The sequence below is a fragment of the Mobula hypostoma genome, chromosome 7 (assembly GCF_963921235.1).
Source record: "Mobula hypostoma chromosome 7, sMobHyp1.1, whole genome shotgun sequence".
NCBI lineage: Eukaryota > Metazoa > Chordata > Chondrichthyes > Myliobatiformes > Myliobatidae > Mobula > Mobula hypostoma.
This window is the reverse complement of record NC_086103.1, coordinates 148,145,284-148,158,000: the sequence shown is the minus strand read 5'-3', so window position 1 is coordinate 148,158,000 and position 12,717 is coordinate 148,145,284. Positions and strand designations below refer to the sequence as shown.

General features: G+C 37.2%; 2 protein-coding genes across 5 annotated transcripts in view; one reads left to right on the top strand and one right to left on the bottom strand.

Moving 5' to 3' along the window:
* The window catches only part of pomp (proteasome maturation protein), a 47,839-nt gene extending 42,949 nt beyond the window's left edge, over nucleotides 1–4,890 (bottom strand). The window contains exon 1 of the mRNA XM_063054255.1: nucleotides 4,864–4,890. Within this exon, the coding sequence (XP_062910325.1) occupies nucleotides 4,864–4,875 (12 nt within the window). The 5' untranslated portion in view covers nucleotides 4,876–4,890. The remainder of the gene's footprint in view (nucleotides 1–4,863) is intronic.
* flt1 (fms related receptor tyrosine kinase 1) overlaps nucleotides 1–12,717 on the top strand; it is a 155,038-nt gene that overhangs the window by 5,213 nt on the left and 137,108 nt on the right. The window contains exon 1 of one of the 4 annotated variants that reach the window (XM_063054251.1): nucleotides 2,502–3,005. The exons of 2 other annotated variants lie outside the window; for them this stretch is intronic. In XM_063054251.1, the coding sequence (XP_062910321.1) occupies nucleotides 2,924–3,005 (82 nt within the window). In that variant the 5' untranslated portion in view covers nucleotides 2,502–2,923. Of the gene's footprint in view, nucleotides 1–2,501; nucleotides 3,006–12,717 lie in introns of those variants that run through there. One more of the 4 variants, XR_010018734.1, reaches the window with a different exon arrangement.

The following is a 12,717-nucleotide window of genomic DNA, read 5'->3' as shown; positions in this document are numbered from 1 at the left end:
TGCCCTCTAAACCATTGCCTGTGGTGGAGCTCAGAGTAGAGTGCATGTTGTTGATGTGACCCTAGTACTCAAACTAGCTGAGTCCCTGATGGGGATGTTGGCTTTGGAGGGGACACCAATCTTACCAAAGGATTTGGAGGATTTTGCAGACAGTCATGATGATACCTTGCTAATGTTTTGGGTTGCCTGCTTAAGTTTTCCCTTGTCTCCGAAGCATACAACATTGTAGGGTGCACTCCCTGTACTAAAAAATTGTTTTAGTTGGCCTTTCAACACCCTTTTCCTCAGTCACTGAAGGCTGTCTTGACACACGAGGTGACAGTGAATATCAATACCAATGTATGACTTCACTGAAAAGTGATCCAGTTTACTTTCCAAGATCTCACTGTAATTCTTGATTGTCATGGTATGGTATTATGCATTTGGTAGAGGCGATAAGAATGGAACTTCTGATTTCGAAATGTGCATGCATCCAAGCATTGTTAGTGTACTATAATTTAACAACTATGCTTGAGTGATCTTGGATCTGGAGTGGAGGCGATGAGGATTGAAGTTTCTTAACTACCTTGTAGGTTAACTCCACTCAAGTGGAAAGTTTTTTGGAGATGGGGTACAGAAGTGCAATGAGGGAATTTGAGAACAGAGTTGGTGCAATGGAACTTAGGTGGATGGATTGATCAAAATTGCAGCTTACACATCATTGTATATAATGTATGCGAGTAGTAATTACTGAGGACTGCCAAATTTGAGAAGGATCCTCTTTAACCCCTCTTTGTTAATGACGTGAAAGGCTTTCAGAGATTGCTATAGGCCATAGGCTGGTGTTGCTCCCTGCATTTTTTATGGATTTGTCATACAGTCAAGGTAACAAAATCCCCTGTAGAATAAAGATGATGAATAAAAATATACTACAATTGTGGGAGGAGTTCTTCAGCACCTGGGAGGAAATTATTGAGGAAAATTCTTGTGACTTTCTCTTTAACAGGGATTTTGAACATGTTTTTTTTCATTTGAAGTTCAAGTTTATTGTCATCTGACTGTTCATATATATAACCAAATGAAACAACATACCTCTGGACCACAGTGCACCCACTCACCATGCATCCTACACAGCACATAAACCTAAAAAAGTGCAGCACAGGTAAACAGTAAACAGCTGGCTGTGCTGGTAACATGACCTTGGTGATGGCATTAGTATCACAGCTGGAGGGAAGAAACTGTTAAGCAGTCTAGCAGATGAAATCACCATATTACTGCTTTAATTTCAGCAAATTATTTTGAATTAACCAGAACTATGATCACAAAAGTACTCAATTTTAAAAAATGGTCTTTGATTCCACATTCATTAATGCAAACAAAAAGCTCAATCTATTATGAAATTTTCGTCTGACTACCCTCCATTGGTGTGAGGCCACTAGCTACTGTGTAGAATGGTAAACTATTTCACCTGCTAAGTGTTTCCAACGTTTACTATCTTATATTTAAGGTTTTCAGAATCTGACTTTTTAAAATTTTCTTTTCCACTGCTTCAAAATATATAATGATCTTTCAGATTACAAGATAATTTATATAACAGGTTAAACTTCGAGTGGTAATAGAAATACCAGAACTTCCGATCAAAAGCTGGGTCAATTGGATCTCTTAACCCCAGTTTGGACAATGGCTCGAATTCTGCTAACATGCCTAGTATTGACTAACAACCCCATCCCTGCTGCCACGCCAAAAACAGGGAACCTTCAATTTCCGATGAAGGTTTGGGCGCGCATCATTTCAATAGCGCACAATAAACAGCATCTCAAAAATAACACTGGTCCGTCTTTCTGTTTAGGCACTTATTTAAAAGTATATTTTCTATTGTACCTTGCATAACAAGAGCACTAAAAAGCGGGAAGGCTAATTATGGATATGAAATGCGCCATTTACTTGGCCAGAATAGACAGCAAATCTGTTTCACCGTTTGATGACTTGGTTTCGATCTCCGGTATTCTCAGTAACTTCCTCAAACACCTCCCATCCCATTTCTCTTATGTTTAAATGTTAATCAACACGCAAATAAGGTGGTTTCCTTCCTGCCAACCGTGAGAATGGAAAACTTAGAGTAAAAAAATCAAAACACGAGGAAACACGCAAGACAGCATGTCCATTGCGATCCATAACGGATTAGCGTATACTCCTACTATAACGAGGTACTCCATGTTATATTTTAATATATTTAATACTTCCTTAGGGTATAAAAGTTTTTAGATCTTATTGCAGTTATTTCGCCTTCACTTTGTGGAAGTGCAACCAAGAAAAACAAACCTATTTCGGCAGTATTTCTCAAATGATTATACAGTATTTTAATTTATCTTAAGATAACATTTTACCACTGTATCTTGCTGCAGTGGTGGCTGTGAATAAAACTGCCTTGTAATCAATTAATATCTTCAAGTCCTTCGGATATATTAAAGCTGTGCACAGTTTGTTATGTCTCTGTCTAATCGGGAATCGATATGCAGAGAAGAATATGTAAAATAGCAGTATGCAAAGCGACCCGCTCTGTAAGAATGCCGCAACGTCACTAGGGTGGAACGTTTCCGCAGCGAGCGTGGAGGAAGGGTATATAAACACACGAAGCTGATCAGGAGTAGTATTTCCAGAGCATCGGCGATCTTAAATTTTCGCTTTGGATACCTTTTACTTCTTTAGCTTTGCTATTCATATGTAGTTGTTTCTGTATATTGTTCAGATAAGACAGAGTCAACTAACTGCGAAGCAGAGTTTTAGAATAGTCCTGGGACGTTCGCACTGGGCATCTAAAACATATCATACCGTGGCTATTTCACGTCAGAACTTCAACGCGCTGACATAGAGGACCGATAAATAGCTTTTGGAGAAAGCAATCTTCATTCAAGGAAACCTTCAGCTTGGAAATTGCGCTGCAATGCACTTATTTCACCTCAAGATTTCTTATGTTTTAATATCGATTGTACTTTATAGTCAAATTGGAAATATAGTTACAACGCGTAAGTAATACTTTCATCTTTTAGTAATCACGGGATATGCAATATCTAAGAGAAAGGGAAAAAACCTAAAATTCTAGAAAGTGGAATATGTATCACTAATTAATGTTCCGGATATTAACTGTTTTAATACATTGCTAATTTATTGCAAATGTATATTGTTATTGAAACTGCAGGGACTGGAACTCTTAATCTTAAAAATAATAGTTCTAGTAATACATCAATCAGCTGACCAGCGGCAGTGACTTGATGCTGCAACACGCTCCAAGTGCTTTAAAAGTAGCCAGTAAGATGTTGGAGGCGTTTAGAGGGTGGGTGGAGATATTTCTTAATGCAGTAGTTAATTAACTATTAAGAATCATTTAAAAGTAACAGAGTATAATTACGTAATGATCACAGTGGCAAAGTACACCTCATACACTCTGTTCTGAATTCTTGAAAAATGCCGCCTTTTTGGGTGTAGAAATACGAAACTAGAGAAATTCCACCCCCCGCCCCCGTTTACACGCTGTTTAGTTATTTTTTTCACGTTAGTAGTTGCTATGGAACTTCATTAAGTGAACAGTATGTATTACGGTATTTTGAAAGTAATTTCAGAGTGTAGTATTTTGGAAGCCGGTACTTTTCAAGATTTCGGAACGAAAGGATGTGAAATATGGGGTGCATTCCGTGGTATCTGTATAGTTGCTGTTTTCGGAACTGACGTAGATATATCGAAGCTCCTTCAAATCTACTGATTTATCACTTCTCAGCGTTAACTCTGATTTCTAGCCCGGAACTTGAAAGCAGTGGTGTGCATTGCGATCTCAAAGATTCAGATGCATTCAGATTTCCTTCTAGTTGTTTTTTTCCCTGCGTAATCCTGCGTTAAATAGATACTTCTATCGTTTTAGGAACACCATGGGCTACTTTTCTTTTTACGGGGTTTCTATTGTAACGATGGATTCTCAACTCGCTGATGAGGCTAATGAGCGACCCGCGCATTGCCTCGGGTCTGACCTGAGCTGCTTGACAGGGTAAAATGAGTGGTAGTACACTCCCTCAGGCATTTATAAACACGAGAAATCCTGCAGATGCTGGAAATCCAAAGCAAGACACACCAAATGCTGGAGGAACTCAGCAGGTCAGGCAGCATCTATGGAAATGAACAAGCAGTCGACGTTTCGGACTGAGACCCTCGGGTATTTATGCTGCGTTCCCGCTCAACGGTCTCGACTTTCTCGATAACACTTGAATTTTTTTTCCACTTAAAGCAGTCATAGGTCAGAGATTGTCACCATTCGGAATAACTTTAAATCTTTCGCTTTGGCACCTCGTTTTGTTTTTGCCTAACGGGTCTGAATGGAGTATGTTTCAAGAGTCGAGCATCAGGCATGCGAAGAACGTAATCTGCCCACCTGAGCTGGCTGTCTTATCCTGTCAGAATTCGGTTTATTATCACTGTTTAAATTACCTGAAATTTGTTGTTTTGTGGCAGCAACAGTGCAAAAACATAAAATTACTATAAGCTATAAAGTAAATAAAGAGTACAAAAAAGAATAACGAGGTAGTGTTCATGAGTTCATGCGCCATTTAGAAATCGGATTTGTTGGGCCGAGAACAGATCCTCCGAGATGTTGACACCCAGGAACTTAATGCTATAAAAATCCTTTTCATCGCTGACCCTCAATGAAGACTGGTGGGTGTTTTCCTGACTTTCCTATCCTGAAGCCCACAATCAATTCTTTACGTGTTACTGGCATTGACTGCGATGTTGTTGTTGCGACATTACTCAACCAGCCCATCTACCTCACTCCTGTACCTCTCCTCTTTGCTACCTGTGTCACCTGCATATTTATAAATGACTTTGAGTTGTGCTTACCCACACAGTCATCAGTGTAGATGTAGAGAATAAAGCAGTGGGCGAAACGCGTATCCTTGAGGTGCGCCTGTGATTTTGTTGACTAGGTGCTCCAAAGCAGAGTGGAGAGCCAATGAGATTGTGTCTCTGCGGACCTTTTGCGAACTGGAGCGGGTCCAGTAGCAATTAATTCCATCCATTACTAACTGTAATAAAGCACTTCATTACGGTAGACGTAAGTGCTAGAGACCTTATTGGTAGTATCTCTCCAGTGATTGGAGATGTCCGGCATACAAGAGGGCGACGATTATACGTCCTCAGTAGACTTTGAGCTCCGAGCTGTATATGAAGTTCACGCCCCTGACCCTTTTACTCATTTGGTCCAATAGTAGGTGTAATTCCTATGCATTAGTGAAAGAATGGGCGGTATCTATTCTAGCAATTTTATAATTTATGCCAGTTTTATTAATAATCCATCTATAGTAAATTTTATAAAAGTAATTGCATTTATGTTTAAAATTTAACAAACAGAAGTTTCTGCTTTCCAACGTGTCTAACAACGAAGACAAAACATGTCCACTACCGGAAATTTGATATCAAACCAGGAAAAGTTGAAATATTCCTGAACGCTTTTTGACCTCGTGAACAGTTTCTCGTTCTCTTTTTTTCTGTAACGTAACTAAGCTACTAAACGATATAATAATGCGACCCTTGTGTAGCTTTTAGCTTGTTAATAAATGAGATTCGCAGACAGGGGTAAGGGCAGGTGATCCGTCGGAGAAATACCAAACAGTTTTTGCAGTTCTGGGAGTGGGGTGGATAGTCGGCTAATTTATACACACTACAAAGGCAGGATCTCAAACAGTTTAACACACACAATGATAACTCACGGCAGTGTTAAGGGAGAGGGAGGGTTCCGGCCCGAAACGTCGGCTGTCTCTCTTCCTATAGATGCTGCCTGGCCTGCTGCGTTCACCAGCATTTTTTTGAGTGTGTGCGTGTGTGTGTTTTGCAGTTCATTTTATGCCAGTCCCGGGTTCGGCCCCAATTCAGGTGCTCTGAGAGAGAATCGGTGCATTAAAGCAGTAAATGAATGGCTTCAAAAATACAAATTGCCTCATTTTTTTCCCCACTTCGGTCTTAAATGATTGCTGTTGCGATTTAAATATCGTCTAGTAATGACACATATAATATGATTTGCGCAAATTTCAATAGTAATTTAGTACTAAAACAACATTTCATCATTTATAAACATTCACCAATAAAATGTGAAGTTTTGCATTCGTAAGCAAATAAAATGCAATAGGTTATAGAATCGGCAGAGTTGAACGCCGTACCATGACTACCATCCATCCGACTGATCCTTTCCAGCCCTGGACTGGGATACTAAATGAACAAATCGATTAAATCCACTTTTAGTTTTTGTTTAGTTTATAAAACAGAGCTGAGCTAAATTATTTAACTCAAACAAAAAAAACTAAATAAATGGAACTTTGTATTGGTGATAATTTCAAGGAAGCATGCGCGTAATATGTTAGTACAGAACAAGGCACAATTTCTTTGCTCAAGCTCAAATTCCAAAGGTCAGGAATTATTCAAACTAATTGTGTAATTCTCTATATATAGAACATTCATTCTCCAACATTGACGGTAGAAATTTAAGCCAATTTCATAGTGCGTCTGTTTTCTTCGGTTGGAGGTGTTATCTTCCACATCAAAGAGACGAAAGCGCCAGAATGACTTCTAGTAGTATGGTATCGAAAGATATTCAACAATTTCAGATTTGCATCTGAAATGTAAACTAAATCTTTTTGTGCTCTGAACTATTCCGCAGATGATTATTTTAGAGGCTCCGTAACTATCCCGGCAAAAATGCGAAGTCGTTTAGTAAGTGCACCTAGAAGTGAAGTCTAATTGGATACTATACACTGTACATTTAAAACAAATCGTTGTTTCGTATAACCATACAGCAAAATATTGCACGTTAATTAATCACAAACAAGAGAAAATCCGCAGATGCTGGAAATCCAACCAACACACACAAAATGCCGGAGGAACTCAACTGGTCAGGCAGCATCTACGGAAAAGAGTACAACAGACGTTTCGGGACCTTCCTGCTGAAGGATCTGGGCCCAAAATGTCGACTGTACTCCTTTCCATAGATGCTACCTGGCCTGCTGAGTTCCTCCAGCATTTTTATAAGGTTAAACTAGATGTCTTTTATGTAACAGTTTTACTTTGGTATAGACTTATCCTACTGATCAGAAGTTTTTTAAAAAAATGTATTGAGACCTTCCCTGTGGAAATAGTGAAATAGTTTGATATTTTTATTCTCAAGTCATTTGGAATCCTGGCTTTGATAAGAGCTCTTCATTACAGGACTGACAAGGGGTCTCTGCCTGAAACATTGACTGTGCTCCTTCCTATGGATGCTGTCTGGCCTGCTGCATTCCACCAGCATTTTGTGTGTGTTGCTTGAATTTCCAGCATCTGCAGAGTTCCTCGTGTTTGCGCTCTTCATTACTTACTAATTTACAGCATTTCAGAGAGTCTGGACTACTTAGCCATAACACGTTGGTTAATTTCTGAGTCACCTTTGATAGGATAGCATGTCAGCATTCAGTGTATTAATGAATCTTAACAAAACAAGAAAGTTTTCTTTGGAAACCAGAAAACGTGGATCTAAAGTGATCTTTATGAAGTAGCACAAGTATTGTTTGTTAGTCCAAATTGAAATTTGGTAACTTAATGAGTGACTAATCAGTGAATTCACAACAGAAAATAAATGCACTTTTCTTCCTTCTCATTACCATTGGAATAACCAACTGAATCCAGACAAAACAACTTGACTCAAACAATAAATAAGCCAATTTAAAATTGAAATTCTCAATCATTATCCAGAGTTTATCTTCCTTTCAGCATCTTACTGTAGGAAGCAACATTAAAGCTGTGTGACTGCAAGAATATAATAGTTTTTTTTCTTTGTAGGATATAGGAATGCAACGTTTTGTTGGGATCTATAAACATTTATTCTAAATTAGAGGTCACTGAACATTATCATGAAAGGGCTTTCTATTGTGCCAAAGTATGTCATTGCTTTTCACTGCTGATTGTTCTGGTCTTAGACCTTAGAACTATCCTTTACACCACCTCTGGAGTTCAGAAGGATTTATTTTACTCTATTGCCCAGCTTCCAGCTAAGTTACAGGGATATTCAGAGAAAGAGGGAGCAGTGGTAATCCTTCCAAAAGCTTCCAGCTTTTTGTTACCACAGCTGATAATGAATACTTACCTATGAACTTCAGATTTATGCATAATTAAGATAGAAAAACATATTTGTTCTGCTTTTCACCTTTATGGTTACAGCAGAATTTATATTTGACAATATAAGTAACAATGCATGAGTTAATGGCTAATGAGGCTTGAAAAATATGCAGAATGGCCACTGGACAAAACCAGTGCTGCATGATTGATAACCTTGTTACAAGCTGATAGCTATTTAGGTTTCAGCAGTCAGGGTTCTGAACACATCATGATCTGTTAAAGTGAATTGCATTTATATTCTATTAAAATAAATGTAATCTGATTTAAAATAAATCAATTGACTTAATATTAGTTTCACACAAAGGTCATTGAATTAGAATATGTTTGCCTATATAAAATTACTGATGCATATTATAAGTAAGTCAGTGTTTAAGAAAAGTATGTTCAGGCTTCACAGCAATTTCTGTAATTAATATTATTTAATTTCATTATTGTTTAATTACAATCAATTCCCATAATGATAGGAAAACCAACAGTAATATATTCCACAAATTGATTAATTTCTAAATGAAAACTAATCTGGATATATTCAATCATCTTCAACTGAAAGAAACCTTTATAGCTATGTTGTCTAAAACGCACTACAATATAAATTCAAACAACAAAATCGTATTGCAAAATTAGGAATTTACCTGTTCAGATTCTTAGAACTATTCAGTTTTTGAACTACTGTCGGATGTGCATTTGACTAACTTCTAATTCAGTTTACTTACGTTCACTTCAATTTAGTATCTGTCACTATAACTTTTCCTCAAATTTACAGATTCAGTCTAATCAAAACCTGTAATTTACTTTTGTCAATTATATTGATTATGACTGGAAGTGACAGGGATAAACCTAAACTGTTCATGAGCATTAGTGACAATAATTGTTTTTGTTGTTCAGGTACTGTTTTACTTAGTAAAACTAACTGTCTGAAATACAGAAATGCACTTCTATACATAATTCATATCGCAAACTTAGAATTGTTTGTGGGGACAACTAACTTGTAAATTCCTGCATTAGTATTTCCCACCATTTTAATTTACAGAAGACTCTTGTAATGCTTGAGCATAGGTTGAAAAGTTTTCTTGAGAATTGAAGGGTTCATACATCCATATAGATTATTGAACAAGGTAAGTAATATTGGAATTTATTTTACGTGGGTCTTGCATTTCTGTGTTCTCCTCCGATTTCTTCATGTTGGAATTACAAATAAGTAATCTCAATCTCGTGTAGATCACCACAGAGTAGGCTCCTAATGGTTACTTGGACAGACAAGTTGATAAATTGCAATGTATTTTCAGGCAGTGACCCTTTAACAAATATGTGTCAAAATAAAGGGATTAAGTTTTAACCCTTTAGAAAATGCTGGAGATAGGAGTGCTTGAAAGAAGGCAGTTATTCAGCAAGTTTATTTATTATTTTGACCATGTACTAAACCCTTACTATAGTTGTATTAGTAATATTTAAATTTGGAGTATGTTATATGATTAGATTTTACCTGTGCAATGGGTACTGTATTTTCAGAACATTTTCTACATTGTGTGTTTGTCCCACATATTCTATAATGGGTATATGATTTGTTGAAACACTTGTTTTTTTTGAAGTAATATTTACTGTAGGTATAACAAGAGATAAACAATTTGTTTCCCTACATAATACTAGTGATTGTACATGAAAGGTAAGCCATTAATAATAAAATGCAAGAAATACTCAGCAAATCAGCCAGCTTTTGTGAAAAAAAATGTGTTTTTTTAAGGCTGAAGACTCCTCATTTAAATAATCCCATCTTTTACTGATTTTACGTTCAAAGGCTATGAGAATAGATAAATTTATGTTAAAGCACATTTTGGTTGTTTCTATGTTAAAGAAATAAAATGACTTTGTTTCTTTGTTTACTGATAGCTTTGTCTCACGATAATGATTTTGAGCTAGCTTCTGTAAGATAGAAAATATATTCTTCGTGACATATTGTACAATATAAACATAGCTAACCTAACTATAAATGTTACAATCCTCAGATTGTTAGATATCGGGTTATAACAGCACTCTCCAGATTGCAGTGGATACTTTACCTATTGGGAGAAATGATTAGTAATAATATACTAAAAGAATATCATACTAGCAAAGTTTTAATGAAATGTATTGCCAAATAATTTCTATGTATTGAAACTGATTAACACCATCTGTAACTTTTCTTTCCATTATTTCTACTACCAAAAATAGGTATCATATATCTTTTTTCGAACAACTGCAGTTTCTGATTAATGCTATGTTAATGTTCTTTAAACACAAATTGGAGCATCTTTAGTTGGAGGAAATTGAAATGATCAGGTAATGAATGATCATTTTATCAGCTGGAACAAACTATGGAGCAACTAATTATTTGATGAGTGGGGCCACTGTTGCTGGGGCAACTTTCTGAAGGAATGTTGGATTCATTGAAGACAGAAGATCCATCCATCAACCTAGGAAGCTTTCAACTGCTGGTTGCTAGCACTTATCAGTTGAGAAGCATCATATTTAGGGGGCATTTTAAATAACAGATTGTTGAAAAGAAGCTGCTCAGTTGTAATTTTCTTAGTTCATAAAGGGATGTTTCTATAATTTCACATTGATTGCTACAGGTATAATGAGAAATAAAACCATGCAATTATCTATTTTTAATAGTTTCTATTAAAATAGTTAGCATACAGTATAACTTTTAAAAGTGTAGGTCATAAGACCATAAAATATAGGAGCAGAATTAGGCCATTTGGCCCATTGAGTCTGATCCACCATTTCATCATGGCTGATCCAATTTTCCGCTTAGCCCCAATCTCCTGCCTTCTCCCTGTATCCCTTCATGTCCTGGTCAGTCAAGATCTATCAACCTCTTCCTTAAATATACATAAAAACTTGGCCTCCACAGCTGCCTGTAGCAAAGAATTGCACAGATTCACCGCTCACTGCCTAAAGAAATTCCTCCTCATCTCCATTCTAAATGGACAAAATTTTTATTTTGAGGCTGGGTCCTGTAGTCTTAGACTCTCCCACCATAGGAAACATCCTCTCCATATCTACTCTATCCAGGCCTTTCACCATTTGATAGGTTTCAATGAGGTCACCCCTTATTCTTCTGAATTCTCGTGAATACAGGCCTAGAGCAATCAGACACTTTCCAAATGACAAGCCATTTAATCCTGGAATCATTTTTGTGAAGCGCCTTTGAACCCTCACCGGTTTCAACACATCCTTTCTAAGATGAGGGGCTCAAACCTGCTCACAATACTTAAGTGCGGTCTCACCAGTTCCTTATAAAAGCTCAGCATTACATCCTTTCTTTTATATTCCAGTCCTCTTGAAATGAATGCTAACATCACATTTGCCTTCCTCACCACAGACTCAACCTGCAAATTAATCCTTAGGGAATTGTGCACAAGGACTCCCAAGTCCCTTTGCTCCTCAGATTTTTGAATTTTCTCTCCATTTAGAAAAAAGTCAGCTCTTTCATTCCTTCTATCAAAGTGCATAAACATACAAATCCTGACACTCTATTCCATCTGCCATTACTTTGCCCATTCTCCTAATCTGTCTAAGTCCCTCTGTAGTCTCTCTATTTCCTCGAATCTACCTCCACCTATCTTTGTGTAGTCCACAAACTTTGCAACAAAGCCATCAATTCCATCATTCAAATCATTGACATATAACGTAAAAAGAATCGGTCCTAACACAGACTCCTGTGGACCAACTCTAGTCACCGGCAGCCAGGCAGAAAAGACTCACTTTATTCCCACTCTTTGGCTCCTGCCAATCAGGCACTGCTTTATCCATGCTAGAATCTTTCCTCTAATACCATGGGTTCTTAACTTGGTAGGTATCTTCATGTGTGGTACCTTGTCAAAGGCATTCTGAAATAAAGGTACACAACATCAACCAATTCCTTTGTCTATTCTGCTTGTTAATTCTTCAAAGAATTCCAACAGATTTATCAGGCAAGATTTTCCCTTGAGGACACCATTGATTAGATTAGATTATGAGGACACTCAGTCCTCGTTTATTGTCATTTAGAAATGCATGCATTAAAAAATGAATGCTGACTATGACTTATTTTATCATGTGTCTCCAAGTACCCTGAGATCTCATCCTTGATAATCGTCTCCAACATCTTCCCAACCACTGAGGCCAGATTAATTGGTCTATAGTTTCCTTTCTTCTTCCTTTATCCCATTTTGAAGAGTGGAGTGACATTAGCAGTCTTCCAGAACCATGCCAGAATCCTTTTATTCTTGAAAGATCATTACTAATGCCTTTACAATCTCTTCAGCCACCTATTTCAGAACTCTGGGTTGTACACCATCTGCCATTAAGTCATAGGTGACTTAATTACCTTTAGATTTTTCAGTTTCCCAAGAACCTTCTCTCTAGATATGGTAACTTCATTCACTTCATGCCCCCTGACACTTAACGTCTGCTATTTAATTGTTCCCCATTACTACCTCTGCAGCATCATTTTCCACCTGTCTGATATCCACTCTAGCCTCTGTTTTACATTTTATTGTATCTGAAGAAACTTTTGGTATCCTCTTT